Genomic DNA, 24,261 nt, shown 5'->3' on the forward strand with positions numbered 1-24,261 from the left:
CTTTAATGTCAGGTGAATGCCTAATTTTTTGGGCCTGTAATGGCCGACAGTTACATATTTATCCTGTGATCGCCTAATGTACCTCCAGCCACAGAATCCAAAGTTCTTTGCTGTCAGATGAATGCCTGTTGCCTAATTTTTGGGGCCTATACTGGACGACAGTTATATTTTTTTATCTCTAGCCACATAATCACATCCTTGTCTCACTCCTCTGCCTCTCATTATGGTGGCATATGAACCGCATTCACTATAAGGACCTTCTAATATCACAGAGTCATGTGACTGCGCCCTCCACCCCGTACTGTGCCCCTCACCACGTACTGTGCCCCCTTATACCCTGCATTGTGCGCTCCGACCACACCCTGTGCAGTGCCCCTAGTCATTCCCTGTACTGTGCCCTCTTATACCCTTTTATCCGGTCACAGTATGGCGGTGTTATCCAGTCACTGTAAAGAGGTGTTTTCTGGTCAATGTATGGCAGTGGTATCAAATAACTGGACGGCCATAACTGTTTCCCTTTCCCTGCCCACGCCATTCTTTTATAGACCTGGCATGAGCGGGAAAAATATGCAGATTGCGGTGCTAAGGACCTTTGCGCCACAAACTGTGTCAGAAATACGCCTAACATAGACATATTTCTATATAATAAATGACCACCAAATTGTATTATAAGGCCCCATTCACACGTCTGCAATTTCGTTTGGCATTTTGCGGAACGGAATTGCGGACCCATTCATTAATATGGGGCTGCACGATGTGCGGCCCGGCTCCTGAAATGCGGACCTGCACTTCCGGGTCTGCATTTCCGTTCCTGAAAAAAATAGAACATGTCCTATTCTTGTCCGCAATTGCAGACAAGAACAGGCATATTCTATTAGTGCCGGCAATGTGCGGTCGCGAAAATGCGGAACGCACATTTCCGTGTTTTGCGGATCCGTGAATCCGCAAAACACGTTACGGAAGTGTGAATGGACCCTTATTCGGGGGTAGGGCTAATATCTTTATATTATATAGATTCTAGTGTATAATAATGTGCCCTGTATTTCCCAGTAGAAAATGATCCTTGGGAAACACAGTCCTCACCCCTGACCACCAGGACCAGGTAGCGCTTTGTCAGTACATGGCGGCCTCTCCGCCACGTTGCTCCGCTGTGTACTGGTGCTTATTCTGACACTAGGGCTGGGTTTACATCCTATTTTTGCCATCCATCTAATGCATACCAAAAATGTATGCGTTAACAGATGCCTCAAACTGATGCCGTCGTACAGTGGCGTCTTTTCGCCTTACAGTTCCATGGTAGAAAAAAATTAGAAAAAATTTACGTTAACGCATGCAACGTGGAGTGCTGCACATTTGTATACATCAAATCGATAGGAAATATAATTTTTCTAGGCTCCAGCAGGGCACATTTTTGAGAGTTTCCCTTTAAGACGGATAAAAATGGCCCCTGATTAAAATACATATTTTTTGTGGGAATTTTTTGCCAATGATCCCCGTCTGGTATGTCACTGTCCATGTTGTGGGACTATTTGTGCACTCATAGTTTGTATTTGGTGGCTGCAAATATGACCTGAAGGTTTTTCAGGTTCTCCGGCTATCAAAGTCAATGGGCGCGATGCGAACGCGCGATTCGTAAACATTTTATCGCGAACGCGCGTTCGCGAATCGTCTTGGCGAATCGTCCCGGCCAATGTTCGTCCATCACTATTAGTAAGTGCCTTGTATTAACTTTCTCTACATGATACATGCCATTTGCTGAAGCCACACAACCCCTTTAAGAGTACAACCCTCTTAGGTGATTGGATAAAGCTGGTCATGCACACTAGGTTAACATGGTCCGAACTTGCAGAGTTGGTAGGTGGGCCTCCTGTGAGGACAGGTGTTTGGGGAGAGAAGGATCAGGCAGTTGGATTTCAACATGCACAATCCTTTAACTCTCATGGGAGATAAGTCACCACCAGAGGTGTCCACCAATGGCTTACTACTCTGCCCCTATTTACACCACATATACATCAGCCCAGACAGAGCATGCATGTGTGCAGGAGGTCGGGAAGGATAGCTTTAGACCAACAGGTATGGTCATCTTTAGGAAGATCACATGGTCTAATATTCTATACTGATTCAATTTATAGCTATAAAGGACTCAATACACATTGTCTAGATACAGACCTCCATATTTTCTGCATAGACATAGATATAAAGGGGCTGCCAGCACTGGGGGGAGGGTTTTACATACAGTACCTTTGTACTATGGAATTTATTGTGTAAATTGTGTGTATTAGGCTCCTAAGCTCCCTCTAGTGGTGGCTACAGGTAAATAGAATTTTATTATTTATCCCTCTGTGTCTTTTCTATTATGATACGTTATTTTGGATCTACTGTAAGTAGCTTGAGTATATAGCTACCTCATGAAATAAATAGTTATATATATATATGCATATCAGAGACAAATAGCCAGTAGAAGCATGTAATATGGGGTAAATATCTAACAACGACATAGCGCAGCATCTAGAGCAGGATAACTACATGTCTGCTTGAAAAAGCTTTCAGGTTAATCGGTTGTGACTTCTGATGACTGCAGCTATAAATGTGGGTGACAAATTTTAAATGGCAAATAGCCTTTAGGTGCATAAAATCGCACATTAACACGAGAAGGTGCTATGGGCAGTGAGCGTGGGGAAAACTATACAACTCACAACTCTGCAGTAAAATATTGCTGAGAATCCAGCACTTTCTTTCCAATGCAAAACTGCAACATAATGAGGAGTCTCACAAGACAGAAGCAGAAAACCAATTAGGAAACTTCTCTGTTTTAAAAACAGAAACACCCTTGCCCAGGGGCGTTGCTAGGTTAAAACATTCGGGGCCTGGCCAGGTCCCGAATGTCCTGCCTGCCAGATAGATCCAACTGCATTGCCGTCCTCAGGGGCACGACAATGGAATCTAATGCTGTGGAAGATCTGAAGGACCTTTGGTGACATCACAGGCATGTGACTAGTAAAACAGGCAGTGGTTGAGAAGGACATGCGATGATGTAACCATCATGTGACCAGAGCAGGAGAGGACAGCAGTGAAGAGAAGTCCTGAGGAAAGAAGCTGTGGTAAGGTCTTTACATGAGGAGAGGTAAGTGAAGGGAGAGGCAGAGGAATGCTGGAAGTTGTGGTTATTGAACTGGGACTGTATTTTAGGGCTGAAGGGAGGGATATTATTTACATAGGACTGTATGTTGATGGTGGCTGTAGGAGGGACTGATGTTATTTATATGGGACTGTATGTTGGAGGGGGCTGGGGCAGGGTGATGTTATTTACATGTGACTCTATGTTGGAGGCGGCTCTGGGAGGGAGTGATGTTATTTACATGGGACTACATGTCGGAAGGGTCTGGGAAGGCAGCAATGTTATTTACATGGGACTGTATGTTGAGGTGGCTGGGGAGGGAGTGATGTTATTTACATGGAACTGAATGTTGAGGGGGTGATGTTTACATGGGATTGCATGTTGGAGACAGCTGATGAGGGGGTGATATTATTTACTTGAGACTGTATGTTGAAGGTGGCTGGGGAGGAAGTGATGTTATTTACATGGGACTGTATTTTGGAGGGGGCTGTAGATAGAGAGGGATGTTATTTACCTGGGACTGTATATTGGAGGGACCTGGATAGATGAAGTGATGTTATTTACATGGGACTCTATGGCGGGAGGAATGAAATAGTGTTATTTACATGGGACTGTATATTGGAGCGGCTGAAGGGAGGGGAGTGATGTTATTTACATAGGACGTCATTTTGGAGGGGGAAGGAGAGATGGTGTGATGTTATTTACATGGGACTGTATGGTGGAGGGAGGAATATAACTACAGGGGGCATTCTAAACACTGGGGGCACTTCAGGGTGAGCATTATAACAGTAGTGGGCAGTATAAATACTGGGGGCACTGTAGGGGACACTATAGGTGTTCTTATTACTACTGGGGGCTCTATAGGAGGGACTTATAGATCTGCCTTATTTCTACTGAGAGCACTATGGGGGCCTTATTACTACTGAGGGGTCTGTACAGAGCTTTATTACCCCTGGGGGAACAATAGGGAGCCTTATTTGTACTGGCGGCTCTGTGAGGGTATTATTAATACTGGAGGGCTCGCCTACTAATGGGAGAATTCTTGGGGAGCATTGTAGGAGGCAGTATTACTAATAAGGGCATTCTAGAAGGGAATTATTAGTGGTGGGACTATGAGGAGCACTATTACTATGGGGGCACTCATTTTTCTTCAGGACAGTATTTGGGGGCATTGGGGAGCACAGCAAGCAGGAGGATGACACTGGGGGGACTCCAGGTTGGGGGATGATGATAGAAATGTGAGGACGCTAAGATGAATGTGTGTCACACTCTGCAGAGACGAGGCGTGTCTGAAAGTTGTATGAACCAAAAGAAGAAGATGTACTGCTGTATAGAAAGAGGTATGTACTGCTGTATAGCAAGTAGAGCAAAATGCGGTGTGCGGGGGGGGAGGGTCGAGAACTGGGCCATATTCTTTTGGCCCCGGATATTTTGAGACCCTAGCAACGCCCCTGCCCTTGCCCACAGGTTGAATCTGATATTGGAGGTCAGCTACATTTAAAGGCTTATGGACACATTTGGTGCAATATTTTTATGATTGCATTTTACTCATTTTGGGCTAAAAATCTTTTTTTTTTTTCATGTGGTCCTTATTAAAAAATGTTCAGCAGTTTTTTAGATACGGGGTTGAAAAATCAGTCTGTTTGTAGACTATTACTACTGAGTCTTACCAGCTGATGGCTCATATGAAGCCTTATCTCTGATCTCCTGACCTCAAAAACAGTCACTTAAGCCATATTCTTATAAGTCTAATAAGAGTTTAGCTATAATGAGCATTTATGAGGTCAGGAGATCAGAGATAAAGCTTCACATGAGTCGTCAGCTGACTGGATTGATGTTTAACCCCTGTATCTCAAAAACTGCTTAATTTGTTGAAAAAATAAAGATTACTTGAAAAAATGATTTTTATCCTAAACTTATTAAAATATAATTATACAAAAAATTGCCCGAAAGGTGTCCATAGCCTTTAAGTGACTGCGACTGAACTGCAAACTGTCCTGTTACTTCCAAACCCATCCTCCGCCAAAAAAGGTAAGTATCGTGAGTCATCTGAGCAGCATGTCTCACTTTTTTTAATATCCAGAAAGCCCACTCAGCAGGTCAAACCATATATATATTTACAACCATATTTTTAGGCGCAAAATAATGATGCTGTAGCTTTAAGACCAGTAGGTAAACCCACGCCCCCATTTGAAGACACTCCCATTTAAAGCCGTACACACCTTTAAAAAATAAAAAGCCTTAACTTGTGTCTAAAGTCAGTATTTAAAGGCTGACACATAAAGAGGCAAGGCGCTTTGTTAAGAATAGCAGGTACGATGCACTTCAGCAGACGTTTTATGTTAATCTCTGTTGCGTACAACCAAATTAGCAAGATTAAATCACGCACTGAAACCCCTACGCGAAGGAGCTGCATGTTAAACAAGACGCGCTGTCACATCGAGGTGACATGCATCATTATACTTAAGCTAAAGCACCTTTCAGGATGTCAGATCTAGGCGGAAGGTAACAAGGCACGCCAGTGGAGAAGAGCGATTCGCCTGAAAATGTTATTCCTCGCATTTTATTTAATAAAAAAAAAAAAAAACTTGAGATTTATGTTACGGGTTATAAGGCTGAGAAGGCTGCTATAGAGGGGAATATATTGCAACGGCGCACAGTATATCAGCCATAGGATAATTATTTATATAAAGCTGGCACTCTCAGCCTCCTAACATGTCGCAGATGGGATTCATATATTCTAAAAAGACATATAATAACCTGTCTGCCGCGGCCACTGATGGATACGTCTTTAATCCAAATGACCACAATTTTCTCTCGGCTTGTCACGGTGGACAGGTGCAATAGGAATTTACTTTTCATGATTCTTGAAGTTGAGAAAGCTCGGGGAGAAAAGTACGGAAGGATATGATAAGTGCCGTCGATCAAGAGAGCGAATGGACAGGACGCGGGTAAATAAAACGCACTGTTCCTCAACTAATGGAAATCGGCTTGATTCACTTGATGTATTATGTTTTCTAGGAGCAACCAAGATGAGCTGGAAAACAGCAGCGTCCATATGCATGTAGCGGTAGGACTTTCGGCTGCTAATCAGCTCTGCTACATTCAGGGCATGGCTTTGATCGGTGACTCCAGCTTAGCTGCATTGTCTAATGGGAGTCTATGGTAGTCTAAATTATCAGAAGCTCAATATACTCTTAAAAGGGTTATCCAAGACTAAAAAATGTCCACCATATGCCGGACCCCTCACACTGAATATACTTACCTGGCTCCCCACGCCACTCCTGGTCCTCGCACCGCTGCTAATTCTTCTACCCATGCACGGATGAAAACATCTAGTGTCAGGGGGGGAGCAGCCAATGGCAGGCGGTGACGGGGATGAGCCTCCCTAAAGTCACCCGCAATGCTAGGGAGGCTCGTCCCCGCCTGCCATTGGCTGCCCCCCCTACACCGGATGTTTTCATCCGCGCATGGGGAGAAGCATTAGCGGCAGTGTAGAGACCAGGAGCTGAGCAGGGATCCAGGTAAGTAGATTCAGTGTGAGGGGCCCGGGCATATGGGGGACATTTTGTAGTCTCGGATAACCCCTTTAAGGCCCTCCCCAGGTTTTACATTACAGCTCTGCATTTTCAGGCTGTTGTGGATAAGCGCAAGCCTACCACAAACTTGCTAATTTCCAAGGATTAAAGGAGAGAAATGCATAGATACAGTTGTGTCCAAATTCATTTCATAATACACCTTTACAGAGGTCAGTGATCTGCTTTTTTTTTTTGTTACAGGGCTTCAAAACCCTTGCATAAAATTCTGTCTGCCCGAGGTCACCACTAGAGGGAGCTTAGGAGTTTCATAAAGACAGGTCAGATTTTTAGTTCTATGGGAACTGTATAAGGGCTGATTCACATGACCACTCAACGGTGTATAATCTGGTCCGAACTGACTGAATCATAGGGTTTTATGGCACAGTCAGTTTCTATATGATCGCGGCTCTATAGTACTGTATTCACATCATTATTGTGTACAATACAATTTGCTCTCAGTCAGATAGGAAATATCATAAATTACTATTATGCAGTCAGTTTGGACCAGATTTACACATCATTGGTCCCAGAGATCCCATGTTTCCAGGACCGAGAGCAGTTGCGTGAATTAGCCCTAAGTCTGTATGCAGTAAGCTCCCCCTAGTGGTGGCTGCAGGCAGTCAGGATTCAAATAAGTAAGTTTATGTCTATGCAGAGGAATTCTAGCTCTATATCAGAAAAATGAAGTTCAGAAAGATGTAATACTATATTAGTGGAATTTTTTACTTAAGACATAATAATAATAACATACATAGTACCCAAACTTCATATTTAATAATATATTCCCACCCTAAAAAAGCCAGCCTCACTTTGCTGCAGTTTATGTGTACTTGAAAACATTAGTGAGATGACAATCCCTTAATCAAATCAGGGGTAATGTCACTGCTGTTAGGTGCTATGGACACTGCAGACGTTGAAGTGTACTTATGAAAGTGATCTCAATCCCATTTTGCAGCTGGGAGCAGAGTCAGGAACCAGTCAGTGATGGTTAATGGGCAGCAGGGGGCTCAGCCTCATCTCAAGGGAAAAGGATTGGATCAGGTGTTCTTGAGGAATCCTGCTACAAATCCAAAGCTTAGAACTGAAATGAATGAAACACAAATATCTGACTACAAATGTGCAACATGCAAGAATGGTAGCACACTGATCCACTGCAAGCAATGATAGACAGATAGATAATAGATAGATAGATATGAGATAGATAGACAGATAGATATGAGATATCGCCAACTGAGAAAGGTCTCCAAGACCGGCTAGTCATTCTGGAGAAATTCAGCACCACATGGGCCCTTCCCATCAATTGAAAAAAGACCAACACTATGGTGTTCCAGAGAAGGAAAACAAAGTCCGCTAGGCCCTCTACCTTCACGCTACACAACCGCCCTCTTACAGCCACCAACAGGTACACCTACCTTGGCCTGACAATTGACCAAACCAGGAGCCATTGAGGAGCTGAAAGACAAAGCACGCAAGACCTTCTACAACATCAGAAGACGACTGTACCACCTCAAAGCACCCGTGAGGGTCTGGCTTAAAATCTTTGACCCCGTCATTGCACTAATCCTCCAGTATGGCAGTGAAGTCTGGGGCCGTCACGCGTACCACGACTGGTCAAGATGGGATTCCAGCCCAACAGAAATATTCCACCTGGAATTCTGCAAGCATCTGCTCCAGGTCCATCGGAGCACCCCTAACAGTGCCTGTCGAGGGGAGCTGGGCAGATTCCCTCTACACTTTACAATCCAGAAGAGGGCGCTATCATTCTGGGGCCATCTACATGGTAGTAGTGAAGGCTCCCATCACCATAAAGCCTTGCTACACCAAGGTATCCCAGGCAAGGCAAAGCCCCAAAATCAACTTACTGAAACCCAGTCCGACCAGAAAATCACCCCTCACCACCTCACAAAAGCCGGTATCAGGAATACAGTAAACAAGAGACAAGAGGAATACGTCAGTGAATGGAGGAAGGAGATAAGAGAATCCCAGAAGCTCACGGTGTACCAGAGCCTGCAGAGAGACTACAAACTGGCCCCATACCTGGAGAAACTAAGGAACCCCAGAGACTGGAAAATCCTGAGCCGCTACAGACTGAGCGCCCACAGCCTGGCCGTAGAATCCGGACGGCATCGACAGAGCTACATGCCTAGAGAAAGCAGACTGTGCCAGCAGTGTGACCAGGAGGCCGTGGAGGATGAGGCCCACTTCCTGATATACTGTCCCATATACTCAGCAGTGAGGGACATGCACTTTAGGAGACTCTCTGATCTACTCCCAGACTTCAGCTCCACGGAGGAGGAAGAGAAACTTCCCATCCTGCTGGGAGAGGAAGAGAACACTGTGGACATAGCAGCACAATATATCAGTGCCTACCACATACTGAGAGGAGCCTGATATGCCATGAACCCCTATACCCTCACCCAGGGTGTGTCCGCACCCCCCCCTCATGATACGCCACGGACTCCTATACACTGACCCCAGGGGTGTCCCTATTTCTCAACCCCCTATCTCCCACATGCTTTGGCAATACTAATGTATAATTTTTTACCTGCCAATAAAGCTTTTTTGATTTGATTTGATAGATAGATAGATAGATAGATAGATAGATAGATAGATAGATAGATAATAGATAGATAATAGATAGATAATAGATAGATATGAGATAGGAAAAGTGAGGAGGCAGCACACTGTATAGACAAGGGGTGCACGACCGGCAAATGTGGACCAGCACCTAGGTCCAATAAGCTAGAAGTAAAAATAGCCAGCAGCACTCCGAGATATTAAAGGCAAACGGTGGTTTATTAGACCCAAAGTCAAGCGACGTTTCGACAGCTTGTTGCTGTCTTTGTCATGCTTGACAAAGACAGCAACAAGCTGTCGAAACATCGCTTGACTTTGGGTCTAATAAACCACCGTTTGCCTTTAATATCTCGGAGTGCTGCTGGCTATTTTTACTTCTAAATATGAGATAGGTAGATAAATAGCTAGATCGATATTAGATAGATATGGGATAGATAGATAGATAGATAGATAGATAGATAGATAGATAGATAGATAGATAGATAGATAGATAGATAGATATGAGAGATAGATAGATAGAAGATAGATAGATAATAGATAAATAGATAGATAGATAGATAGATAGATAGATAATTTGACTGATGAGATAGAAAAATACCTAGATGTCTATCCCTAGTATCTATCTATCTATACAACTACATCTAATTCATATCTATTTGTCTAAAGTATGTAACATCTATCCTACTATCTATCTATCTATCTATCTATCTATCTATCTATCTATCTATCTACTGTATCTATCTTTTTTGGAAAACCGAGAAAACAGTTGCACAGTCACTAGTAAATTTAGGTGCAATTCCTTAGGATCCCAGGCTGAAGATCCAGTAGCAGTCAAATAGTATTTAAAAAATGAGGCAGCACTCCAAATGTCAGTGAAAAGTTTGGTGGACTGTTTTATCTATCTATCTATTATCTATTATCTATCTATCTATCTATCTATCTATCTATCGCTAGTATCACATACGTGGCAAGAGATCCAGCAGGCTGTTCTGACGGCCGGAGCTCTTTGCTGCCCATTTTCTCTCCAGGCGATTCTCAGCTTTCCGGCACCGTCCGGCAATGCCAGATCCAGAGAGCTCTGCTAGGCTGTTCTCTAATGGAAGAACCTGCCAGATCTCTTGCTGCCTATGTGAAACCAGCTTAACTAATATCTATAGCATATCTATCTATGTACACTATCACTATGTATCATATATATGTCTCTATGATATCACCACTATGTATCATATCTACAGTATCTATGTACAATTATCTATCTAGATCTAATTACAGTATCTAATATCTATCTGTCTGCCTGTCTGTATGTTTGTCTGTCTATCTAATATACTAATTTTTGACAACTCTAACCTTTTGTACGCTCCAGATGAGTCACATAGGCCAAAGTCCCAATGAGATGGATCATATGAACAGAGGAAAAATCCTTCCAGTATATTTGATATACATAGGACACACGTAAGGCGGGCTAGCTGTCATTAGAACTCACATGTAATGCAGAATAAAAAGCCTCTGGTCTATTGACGCTATGACATCACTGGTTTAAAATGTCCCGCAGGTTTTATATTATTTACTACGTTTCTGCTTCTCTCCCATCAGCCGAACCTCACTTCAACATCTCCAGTTTCTGCAGTATTTTCATACCTATACACATTCTCATTGCTGATCACCAGAAATTAAAATTATAGTAACTACAAAGAAAAAGAAAGTTATGCTCCAGCAAGAGTTTCCCGAGTGTCAGCCTACGGGGGGATGATGAGATTTTCTCATTGTGCTTCTCCGCTTTCGACTGGACACTGCATTTTACACTGTAGGAACAGCCAAGGTCACCAGTCCAGTCGAAGTCACTTTAATGGAAGTGGACCAGAAATGAAGTGATAATTCATCAAATATGGCAGCGCTGTATGTCGTAGAGGCTGCATCGACGTTACTAGGTGAGATATGGAAGACGGATGTGAAATAGAGCCACTGGGAGAATGTGCAGAACCAGTTGTATTCAGAAGTCACAATTTATTCTGAATTATTTGACATATAGTACTATAGACTATATTATATAGGACAACATGCTGCAAAAAAGCAGCAATAGTAGGGGTGTAGCTATAGGGTAGAGGTAGCAGTGGCACCTAGGCTTCTCTAAGAAAGCCAAAATGCTTCATGGCACATGGTAATGGAGGGCCTTTACTAATTTCACTGGACCTCCTGATTTAAAAAAATGAAAAATTCTTTACCTTCTATATGTATTTTTTGGCTTATTTTATTTTTGTTGTTGTTGTTGTTTTAGTCTATGTTTAATAAATTATTTATAAATGTATTAATAACTCATTGTTAATTATTTCTTAATGTGTAAGTATATAAATCATCCCTGGAAAACCTTGTGATCCCCTGATTCTCACCTCATATAACCTCATATAACCTACCCACAAAATGAATTGGAAAAAACAAACAAACATGCAAATGGGATATTTCACACCCTCTTTTTTAGCAAAAAAAGACAAAATGTCTTCATGTGTTGTTTATTTATTTCATTCATTGTATTTATTTATTTTATCAATTTTGTAAATAGATTAAAAAATTATTTTTTTTTTATTCAGATTTTTTCAATTAAAATGTAAATTGTATGGAATGCACATAAATAGCCAGAGTGGCCTCTCATTTTTCAGAGGCGCTTGTGAAAATCTGCAGCAATCTGTCTGCTCCGTGTTCGCTTTGTACCTTCATGTATGATAGTGATGCAAATACAGGGTGAGATTTATTATCCCCTTACTCCACGGAATCGGCGTTATAAAAGTTGCAAAACAGAGTTTAGTTGTAACTAACATTTTTACGTCGCCCTCGCCAGTTTCCAAAATGGGGGCGACACAATGATCATCATTTATGCCAGAAATTGGCATGAATGATGACTGAAACCTACACCAGCTATGAGCTGGAGTATATTTAAGTCTGCCACGTGGATTATAAATGAAAAATGCCTGCTCCGGCAATGCAGAGGCCATCAAGACCGGGGGCCATAGTCAGGGGGTGCACCACAAATGAGGCCAGGTGAGGTGATCGCCTCAGGCAACACCAGGTAGGGAAAGAGGGTGGCAGCGGAAGGGCCATGGGCAATGAGCGCTTTAATTGTGGTAAAGGGGTTACGTTAAGAAATTAACATGGGGGGAGGCGTTTCAGTTTTCGCCTCAGGCAGCAAAAAGGCTAGGTACAACCCTGGCCATAGTGTCCACTTCTTTTGGCCAAACTACAATGAATATTGAATAAGACAAGACAATGGTGCGTCACCATAAGGGCAGTGGTCACAATGGAAGATGGAGGAGAGTTGGGGTGCCTCAGTATTGATATTGTATTAGGACCCTTCCCAACAAACACTGCTCTGACTCACCCTTCCCCGGCCACTATTTTACACCCCTAAGGGCAGGTTCGCATTGGCGTAATTGAATTCCGTCAAAGGTCCCGTTATAGCATGGTTATAATGGAATATAACGGAATTCTAGGATGGAATGCCAAACGGAAGTCTTTAAGATGCCGTCCGCTTTGCCTATGTCTATGGGGACACATAACGGTTCAGTTTGTTTCTGTTATACATGATGGAAAAAAACCTATAACGGAATTCAATAACGCCAATGCGAATCCTTTCCTAACCTCTGTACCATAATATACTTTATTGGGATTAATACAATGAATTTGAGGGGGTTTTATCTCTTCTTCATTTTGAAGGCCCTCAACTTTGCAGAACGTTTTTGTTGACCAAGGGACTGTTGACCCTCTTCTGGTCATGGGTCCATGGGTATTACCCGACTAGTCACTGTGCCTTGAGCTACTTTACACATATCTAATGCCTGTTAATACATAAATCAGAATCATATTTATCATCAAATTACAGAAATGCCTGATTCCTGCCCAACCGTACCCAAATACCCTCAACCGTTGCTCATAATTCTCTATCGCCTTATAAAGGGAAGCAGCGAACAGAAGAAAGAAACATAAAAGGGATTTTGCATGTGAATTGAACTTAATAGGTTTGACATGGGTTAACCTCAAAAAATCCAATTCACTCAAATCCCTTTTGAAGGCTGCAGCTGAAATTTGTGCAAATCTTTTGCAAGTAGCCGGGCGGCTGTGTATTCAAGCTGTCTCTTGCCTCTGCAGATCTAAACCCAGACTGACAAATGCATCACACCCACCCACTCTTTTTAAGAATTCATCCCGTGAAATGTTCATTTTCTTGTCGGTCCGACAGACAGCTAAAAAAAAATGATAATTTTTTTTTTTTGCACTTTATATATTTTGGTAGCTGGATATTGTACTGGGGGGATGAAGATATAAATGCTTCCTTTTCAGAATTATACAAGTCAATTCGACTTCAGAATGCCCGCCGCAATTACAGGTTCAATGATGCAACCAAAATTGTAGAATTACTGTCTGGGCTCTTTAATTAGCTGTTTTCCTACCGGTTAGCTTTGTTGGATTTTTAGATAAATTTGCACACACAAAAAAAAAGGCATGCCCAGCAAAAGACACAATTGGCTGACATGAAACCTAACACTTAAAGGGGTTCTCCGGTTTTAAATGACCTTTGTAAACAGCCTTTGAGGGGAGAGGGGTCCTTCAAGTAGTAGGAGCAAAGAGGGGCTACAAAGAGCATATCTAGGACTGGAGGACCTCACATGTTCATGCATTACATAGGTAGATGAGTGATGCAAATGTTAACTGTGTAATGCTCCATTTGCCCTGTGGGGGTGCTGTAGGGTAACCCAATACATTTCCATGCAGGTTACAGTTGATTATGGGGGGCCTAGCAGCTGGATAATGCAATAACACTAGACATATAGTTTTACACAGAGAAATAGTAGTAGTAGATAGAGATAGTTTTAGTAGAGAAATGCTCAAGAAAATGAAAGATAGATTGATAGATAGAGATAGTTATGAAATAAAAAGATAGATAGACAGACAGATAGATGAGAAAGAAAGAAAGAACAAAAGAATGATACAAGAAAGAAAGAAAGAAAGAAAGAAAGAAAGAAAGAAAGAAAGAAAGAAAGAAAGAAAGAAAGAAAGAAAGAAAAAGAAAGATAATAGATAGAAGACAGATAGATAGATAGATAGATAGATAGATAGATAGATAGATAGATAGATAGATAGATAGATAGATACTGTAGATAGATAGATAGATAGATAGATAGATAGATATGAGATAGATAGATAGATAGATAGATAGATAGATAGATAGATAGATAGATAGATAGATAGATAGTCATGGGAATATGCTCAGGGTTCACAGAGTACTGGCTATGGATGGCCAACTATGTATTAAAATGCATGTATTTATGGATCTATCGTAAGAAGACATTTAGTCAAAATCTCCACCATTTTCCAGAATGAAAGGGCTCTTCTATAGGCTGTTTGAACCCCTTTGACACAGCTCAGAGATTTGAGTAACTAAAAATGTATCTAGATATCTCTAAGCGGTGCTAAAGGGGGTTGATCTCCTTACGGAGTTCCTGACTGGATTCCCCCCTTTATATGTTATTAGATCACTCCCACCATCTCTCTGTCTGGCCGGACGGCACTATAGCAGCAGGACAGGCCCTACATGGCAGCGCGTACTGGACTGAACCACTGCCATTAGTTGCATCAGTTTCGTCTTATTTTACTCAAGTTGTAAAGTTAAATGATAGAAAATGCTAAGCTTGCCAGCATGCACGGCTCATTTACATAAATGCATGTGTTTATTTCTCCAGAGTATTTATGCACAGATGCCATTCCAAAAAAATTACATTTTTTTTTCTAAAGGAACAGATACTGCATTGCAGCAATGAAGAAAAGAAAATCCAAAAATCTAAATCCAATTAAGTCTAGTCTAGGTTCTACACAAATGAGGTTAAAATTGTAATGACTGTGCAATTTTTTAAATATTTATCTTCTTTCTTTCTTTCTTTCTTCTATTACTCCCTTCCTCTCTTCCTTCCTTCCTTTCTTTCATCTATTATCCTCTTCCATTCTTTCTTTCTTTCTTTCTTTTTAGGGAAGTACTATGTGCTGTTTTACTCTACTATATATACTATACATAAATAATTGCTTATATAGTACAACATATAAATGGCGCCATCTCATAATTAGTGAGGGCCAGACAAAGTCACTTCCTAATTATCACGTATCCACACATTGTAATTAGCATGATGGAACTAGGAAATGATTGATCTAATCTAACCACATAGTAGGACTGTCCCACCAATGTACCAGAGAATCCACCATAGCCATTGGCTGTGACACAATTATGGGCCCCAAAGATACGGCAAAAGACAACCCCATTTGGAGAACCTCACTTGTTACTTAGTTTCTTACTTAGTAAATTTCTTATGGGATGAGTCACAAAAAAACCTATTAGCTCTTATTGAGGATCCGTCCTGTGAGGGCAATGATAACTACAATAGTTATAATATAATAAATATAATATAATAGTGGACGTCTAGTGGACGGAGGATGGAGCCTCAGCTTCAGTTCCTCGGGTGGACCCATTTCAGAGCCAATAGAGCAGAACCTCTGAAATTTCAGCCACATCTTTCGTGCTTTGTCCTTGTACATATATCACATAAGAGCGCACTTGGCTTTCCTTATGCAGTCATATTAAATATTAATCCCCGATTGTATACGGATGCATATTTACAATACCACAAGACCAGTCCCTCACATAATGAACGGCGGTGTGTCCAAGTAAGTGGATCATCTGGGCCTGAACGGCTGCCGAGTTAAACCCAGAATGTGTTATGTGATATGATTTACGCTGGCTGTATGTTGAGGGTTTGTCTTTTGAGCCTCTGTGGTTTTTGTGGGTTTGTTTCAGACCAGTAGTGACTTTTGTTTAATGAAATATGCAGAATAATGTCATTATCAATGGTTCTCCGAGTCTATGGAAGAGAGAAGGAATACGGGCTGGCGTTCTGTAATGTGCTATTTGTCTGTCTGCCAACGACCAAAACAAATAGGATCAGGCTTAACTTAATGTGCCCAAGTTGAAGGTTAATGAAAAATTATCATTAAAAAGATAATTATTCTCTATTATTTAGTAGGCTGTGCCGTCGTGTTGGTGACTGTCTCGTAGATGTGCCATTTATACGACTGTTAATCACAGCTTGCATTAGGAAATCCCTTAGCAGCCTCAGACTTTCCCTTTTCATTGTAAATTTGGGGTCTACTCCGTCAAACATTTCTAGTTCAACCAGTTTGGGACCGTCAATTAGTGTGGCGCTCGCTTTTACAGACCTTCAAGAGAGTGAAAATAAAAAGTGTTGCACCAGTAGTGTAGCAATGGGGGACGTAGATCCTACAGCCAAACTAGGGTCCTGGTGCTCAAGAGGGTCCAAATAAAGGGGGCAACGTGTTGACGTGATGGCGTATCGGGATAATTACACAGTATTAACTGCAGACAGAGCTATATTCATCTACAACTGGTAACTTTGCAGTATAATATATGCCTCATAGGAATTTAAATTAATTGCATAAAGAAGGTCCGAGTTAGTAGAGACCTTTCAAGCTGTTTTGTTTCGCGTTGCTCTTGAGTCGACCTTAGAGAGTCCATTGCCGTGAACATAACATATGACTCAGAAAGTCCATTGCCGTGAACATAACATATGACTTAGAGAGTCCATTGCCGTGAACATAACATATGACTTAGAGAGTCCATTGCCGTGAACATAACTTTTGACTCAGAGAGTCCATTGCCATGAACATAACATATGACTTAGAGAGTCCATTGCCGTGAACATAACATATGACTTAGAGAGTCCATTGCCGTGAACATAACTTTTGACTCAGAGAGTCCATTGCCATGAACATAACATATGACTCAGAGAGTCCATTGCCGTGAACATGACATATGACTTAGAGAGTCCATTGCCGTGAACATAACATATGACTCCGAGAGTCCATTGCCATGAACATAACATATGACTTAGCGAGTCCATTGCCGTGAACATAACATATGACTTAGAGAGTCCATTGCCGTGAACATAACATATGACTTAGAGAGTCCTTTGCAGTGAACATAACATATGACTTAGAGAGTCCATTGCCGTGAACATAACATATGACTTAGAGAGTCCATTGCCGTGAACATAACTTTTGACTCAGAGAGTCCATTGCCATGAACATAACATATGACTCAGAGAGTCCATTGCCGTGAACATGACATATGACTTAGAGAGTCCATTGCCGTGAACATAACATATGACTCAGAGAGTCCATTGCCGTGAACATAACATATGACTTAGAGAGTCCATTGCCGTGAACATAACATATGACTTAGAGAGTCCATTGCCGTGAACATAACATATGACTTAGCGAGTCCCATTGCCGTGAACATAACATATGACTTAGAGAGTCCATTGCAAGAACATGACATATAACTTAGGGAGTCCATTGCAGTGAACATAAGACTTAGAGCATCCACTGCAGTGAACATAAGAAATGACTTAGAGAGTCCACTGCAGTGAACATAACATATGATTTAGCAAGTCCATTGCGGTATGACTTAAGGTGCCTTTAGATGGGACAATACAGCAGGCGATGGTTGGGAAAGAAGCGCTCCTTCCTGGCAATGACCTGCTCGTCAGTGGAAGAGATTTCTGCATTTACATGCAGGAATCTCCTCCACAGTATGGGGAGGAGTGATCGCTAATGCCATAGATTTTTCCCCATACAAATTCGTTGTTTGCCGGCAGCAGAGCATGTTTACACAGAACGATCTGCTCCCAGCGAATGACGATTTTTGTGTCCGCCCAAATAATATATTACCTGATGAATGAGCATTTTGCTAGTTCACCAGGTACTCGGCTGCACTTTTACACCGCCAGATAATTGCTAACGAGGGTTCCTATGAATGCTCGTTAACGATTATCTGCCGCATTATCGGCCCATGTAAAGGGCCCTTTAGAGAGTCCATTGCAGTGAACATAAATGACTTAGAGAGTCCATTGCAATGAACATACCATATGTGCACCCCCTTTTCATATGGACAGCACATGGAGCGTTAATAAATAATAATAATAATAATAATAACATGACTTGGAGAGTCCATTGCAGTGAAAAACACATAAAAAATTAGCAACAAAATTTGGTAAATTTGCCACAACTTTAAGTCTAAGGGCCCATTAACACGACCTTAAGGGTTCCATGCCCGTATTGCGGACCACAAACTGGAACTGTCCATGTGCACTCCGTGCTGCAGATGTGGACCCACTGACTTAAATGGGTACACAATGCAAAAGATAGGACATGTCCTATCTTTTTCGGAGCGGAGGCACAGATCGGAAGCCCATGGAAACACTCGGAAGCGCTTCCTATCTTTTTGCCATACTTTTCGGATCGCGGACCCATTCAAGTCAATGGGTCTGTATCGCAATACGAGATTCACAAAGCTGGTGCCCCTAACACTTCTGTCTTGAGACGTTATTCCACTTTCCACCCCTTTACTGTAAGACTCTGACAATTTTTGCAACATTTTAAAAAGTCACAGTTGGTAAATCCGGCTTCAATCCGCTCCACAAGCTAACCGGGCCCCTTTTTCCATCCACTTTTTAAAACTGGAGTGAGCCACGTAAAAATATTTGCATTTTTTGGGGCAAATAATATGCAAAGTCCTATTCTGTAACTTTCTGAAGCCAGAATTCTGGAGTGCACAACAAGTGCACATATCATAACTGATTTAAGGGTATAATGGATTTTTGTTTTCCGTCATATAAAGGGCTAAGGGAGCTCAGGGTGATATCTACAGAAACCTGTTCCATTACTTTTTTGATGCAGTTTAGGCTTGTGTTGTTTCCTGTATACATGTGTACAGTGAATCCTCTGCCTCTTCCTCATTCTTCTCCTCTGCCTCTCCCCTCTTTTGTATTTACACAGCAACCTAAATAATTCACGCTGCCTGTTTTTCCAGACCAAGTGCTCTTGTGTAGAAGTCTGCAATGAGCTATTGCAGATACCAGATGGACACATGAATGCAGCAGGTGGGACAGATGGCAAAGCGCCCCGTCTGACGCTGGCTGCCTCAGCTTGGAGGGCCTTGTCTTCCAGGTACACTCTCGTCACTGTAGCAAGAGAGCAGCATGTGGGCACAGAAATGTATAGCAAAGAGACGGCACTCTGGATGACAGAACGCTATTAACGTGCATTTGTCTTTGTGTAGCGGAGACTGTGGAAGCCATAGATCAGAAGTGGGATAGACATCGAGAAATTGTAACTTAAAAATGGAGTAGAGAATAAAAAAATGTTGCAAAAGGAAACCTGCTATCATATTTCTTAAAAAAAATAAAATAAAATATGCCACAACTGCACAGACAGATAGTGAGAGTATACCCGTTCTATAAAGGTAACCTGATTCCTCAGCTGTATATGTATCTTTTATTGCTAGAAGATTGGGCTATTTCTTGAACCAAAGAGCGCCTCTAGTGGCCAAATGGCTGTACTGAACAGTCATGAGCATTACTGTGTAGTAGATTGATTTTCGCATTCTGAAGTAGACTGTTAAAGAATGTATTACATTGTTATTCATATTTAAAGGGTTTTCTGAGATCTTTTTACTGATGATCTATCCTATCCTCTGGATACGTCATCAGTATCTGATCGTCAGTGGTCCCAAACCTTGGATCCCCGATGATCAGCTGTATGAGAAGGCACTGGCAATTCTGCTCAATAAGCACAGCGCCATACATTATATAGTGGCCGTGCTTGGTATTGCAGCTTGGCCCCATTCACATCAATGGGACTGAGCTGCACCTAGGCCTTGTGACCGATGAATGTGACATCACATGGCCTAGACCAGTGGTGGCGAACCTATGGCACGGGTGCCAGAGGTGGCACTCAGAGCCCTCCCTGTGGGCACCCACATCCTGGAATAAGTCTGTGGTGTACCAATATGCCTTAGACTTTTCCTGCCATTCATCAGCGCAGGGCGCACTATGAACAGCGCAGGAAGCGCACTGGATGTAGGCAGGGTATTATAGTTAAATAATAAAGTACATGGAAGATACACTATACTGGACTGTAGTATTCAGGGTGAATTACCGTGTCGGCACTTTGCGATAAATAAGTGGGTTTTGGGTTGCAGTTTGGGCACTCTGTCTCTAAAAGGTTCGCCATCACTGGCCTAGACTAAGCTGCGAGAAGGCCGCGACACAACTGCAAGTGCCTTGTCAAACAGCTGATCGGCGGGAGTCCCAGGTGTCGGACCCCTACCGATCAGATACTGATGACCTATCCAGAGGATAGTAAAAAGATCTCAGAAAAAGGGTGTTTGTTACTAGAAATTCCCTTTAATGTATTAGATGACTTTCCAATTCAATATTAAAGGGTTATCCCAAAATTTAAAGACTTTCTTCCCTTTCTGTGGGTGGGTAGCGGCTCATCAAACACCAGCATTTTTCAGGAGGCAAAGCAAGGGGGCGCTAACAGAGAGGAGAATGTAATGCAAACAAAAAGCATATCAATATTTTCTTTGTATGTATATTGCAATGATACTTCATTTGAGATGCCCTACTTATGGCAAAGGAATATTTTTTGTGTGATATCCCCTCTAATGGGTATATTTGCATCCATTATTCATCCCCCTCATCTTTTGGGAGCATAAGGTTTCCAGATATATTATACCAATAAAGAAGCCTTAAAGACCTCACATTTCCCAGGGTCTTAAAGGGGTCTTCTGGTTTAGAAAACTCTTTTTGAAATACTCTCTTAGGAAATCCCAAGTTAACAGAAGGAGTCCCACAACCAGGGGCTACAAAGATCAACTCTCTCTGGAGGACTCAAAGCTTCATTGCTTTCCATGGACTGCTTACTGATTTCAATGGAAGGAGTGTAATGTTTCTTTTTCCCCTGAGGTGGCGCTGCAGGGAAACTAAACACTTGCTGTTAGGATGCCTCCTGAATAACAACTGATCATCGCAGATCCTGGGATCATCTCAGGGTTGGAGGACTCTTCTAACATAATAGGATTTGATGTGCAGGAACCATTTTTTTAAGAATTGAATTGGGTGGCAAGCAAATCAATAACTGCCCAATGTAATCTTTTAAATATATGGATATTTTATGTAGCTATATATTACATTGGATATTATAACAACAAACTGAGTGCATTTCACACTGGATGCATCGTGTCCAAAAAAACACAGTGATATGGACGATGGAGCTCGGTTGGGGTCCACGGCTCCCTGTGGCTATAGGTGACTATTGGGCTGACCATGAACAGTTACAGACAGGCAGCTACACATTAGTGCCTCCTCCTGTACTGTCTATCTAGCAGATTTCCTGTAACACTTGCTATAACGATGCTGAAGTTAAACACTCAACTACAATTATTTTCCCACGTGTGCCATTAAAATCAGAATTATGGCCTATATGAAAATGAGTTTGAGAAGAGAGGCCATTTTTTGCACAAAGTCTTAGCAGTAATTTCACAGGCCCTAGACCACAGGATCCATTTAGGATGTTACATGACTAGTCTGTGCTGTATCCGGCTGGGATGTGGGATTTACAGACAAAATCTGCGAGCAATTACTGTCTGAAGAGCAGCAGAACACTGATGGATAGATAGATAGATAGATATGAAACAGATAGATAGATAGATAAGAGATAGCTATAGATAGATAGATAGATAGATAGATGATAGATAGATAGATAATAGATAGATAGATAGATAGATAGATAGATAAGAGATAGATACAGATAGATAGATAGATGATAGATAGGATATAGATAGATAGATAGATAGATAGATAATAGATAGATAGATAGATAGATAGATAGAAGACAGTAGGCAGATAATAGATGGATAGACAGAGATAGATATGAGATAGATAGATAGATAGATAGATAGATAGATAGATAGATAGATAGATAGATAGATAATAGATAGATAGAAGATAGACATGAAAGATAGATAGATGATAAATATGAAATAGACAGATAAGAGATAGCTATAGATAGATGATAGATAGTAGGAGACAGTAGGCAGATAATAGATGGATAGATAGATATGAAATAGATAAATATATATAGAGAGAGAGATAGATATATGGATGTGAAATAGATATATTTTAACGTGTATATGTTTTCATATGACCGTTAAGGACTATAAAAAGCTAGCCCGTAACAATATAAGATAAATATATATATATATATTGCCATTTTATATCCAGTTTATCAAGATGATGCATGAGTCATGATACATTTGGTGCAGCTCACTATGCTTCTACAAAAATTTGGCGCATTTTACTTCTCTTAGCCACGCCCCTTTTCGAGCCAAGTAGGTGTAAAAAAGAGTCTAAAGCACAATAACTTAGGCACCCCCAAGTACTCTGCTTTATTTTGCCTAGTAGATGTCCCCCACTGCAAGTCTTGAAATCTAACAGTAGTGACACAGTGTCTATTTCACAAAGTATCTCGTCAAAAACATAAAAATACAAAAATCCCAGGATAATGAGGTGTATACACATTGGGGGCCCTGTGATGGATGTGCAGCGTGTATGCACGGTTGTGTAAATAAATAGAAAAAAAAAGTCTTACTTCATCCACGGCTGAGACAAGTTAGGAAAATCCCTGGAAGTCATCTTGTTTTAAAATTAGGAATCCAACGAAATGCTCTTTATTTTATTTTCCTATATTCTCCAATATTTGATCTGTACACTCTGAAAACTAAGAAAGAGAAGATTCATTCTGTGCTCTCTTGTCCTCCCTCTGCCATGATAAACAGATTAACCCCCACTGGCTGCTCGCTAATCTCAACATTTTACACATGACAGGGTTAAAAAACAACCTCTTTTGTTTCAAGCTTCAAAAACCTCACTTGCACTAGCTGTGAACTAGTACACAAAGGATTTACGTAGGTATACAGTATATGCGTACAGGTCACATCCATACAGCAAGATATATAGCGGTATTTTTGAACTACAGACGATGGTGAAGAAATTAAAATTTTCCACCTTAAGGAGAAAGCAAAAACATTTCAGCTCTATCAAGATATATGGTAAGTTTTTTTTTTATTTCTACCGGGTTGTAATATATACTTTTTTAATTCCACCTTGTGGAGAAAGCAAAAACACCACAGCTCTATCAAAAAATATATAGTAGTGTATTTTTTTTATTCTGGAGGATTGTGAAGAAATCAAAAATGTCCACCTTAATCCATTCCCGACATGCTCAATACATGTACAGCGCATGTCGGGTCTTTAAGTATGGCGCCTGCTCCAGAGCAGAGCTGGCGCCATGGAAGCTGGGTGTCTGCTGTTTTACACAGCAGACACCCAGAGCTAATGTATGCGAACAGCGATAATGCCGATCATAGACATTCAGATCCTCAGATGCCATGGTCAATTGTGACTATAGCATCTGAGAGGTTTTTCCATGGGAATGAAGCAAACCCAGGTCTGAACTGCTTCCCCGTGCCATGCTGTTCATTTGCTGTAAAGGCTCAGAGGCTAGAACAGCAATAATTTCTATGGAGCCCTGCCCCTGTTAGGGCTCCATAGAACACAGCAATCATAACGATCACATGTTCAAGTCCCTTAAGGGGACTTTATATAAGTATTTAAAAAAAAGGTTAAAAAGTAAAAATAAAAAACAAGAAGAAAGCTAAAAAACAATCTAATTACTGACTTTCCCCATAATAAAAATATAAAGGAATAATGAAAAAAAAAAGATGATTAGCACCATGATGTCCCAAATCACCCATACTATTAAAATATAAACGTACTTATCTCATACAGTGAACGGCATAATGGAAAAAATCATAATGGCCATTTCGCAGTTTTTTTTGTTGCTTCACCTACCAAAAAAATGTAATTAAAAGTTATCAAAAAGTCACACACACTCCAAAATGGTATCAATAAAAACTACAGATCACCAAAAAATGAGCCCTCAATCAGCTCGGAGAAAATAACCTAAAAAAGTTATGGGGGTCAGAATACGGCAATACAAAGAAAAAAAATGTTTTCCAAAGATTTTTATTTT

The 24,261-nt window shown here is 41.3% G+C and overlaps 1 protein-coding gene across 9 annotated transcripts in view; it reads right to left on the reverse strand.

The window, feature by feature from the left end:
- The window catches only part of ESRRG (estrogen related receptor gamma), a 911,602-nt gene that overhangs the window by 159,683 nt on the left and 727,658 nt on the right, over positions 1-24,261 (reverse strand). For 3 of the 9 annotated variants that reach the window (XM_040430438.1, XM_040430437.1, XM_040430439.1), the window contains one exon: positions 22,819-22,947. The exons of the other annotated variants lie outside the window; for them this stretch is intronic. In XM_040430438.1, coding sequence (XP_040286372.1) covers positions 22,819-22,862 — 44 coding nt within the window. In that variant the 5' untranslated portion in view covers positions 22,863-22,947. The remainder of the gene's footprint in view (positions 1-22,818; positions 22,948-24,261) is intronic. 9 annotated transcript variants of the gene reach the window in all.

Source organism: Bufo bufo, chromosome 4 (assembly GCF_905171765.1).
Source record: "Bufo bufo chromosome 4, aBufBuf1.1, whole genome shotgun sequence".
Taxonomy (NCBI): Eukaryota; Metazoa; Chordata; class Amphibia; order Anura; family Bufonidae; genus Bufo; species Bufo bufo.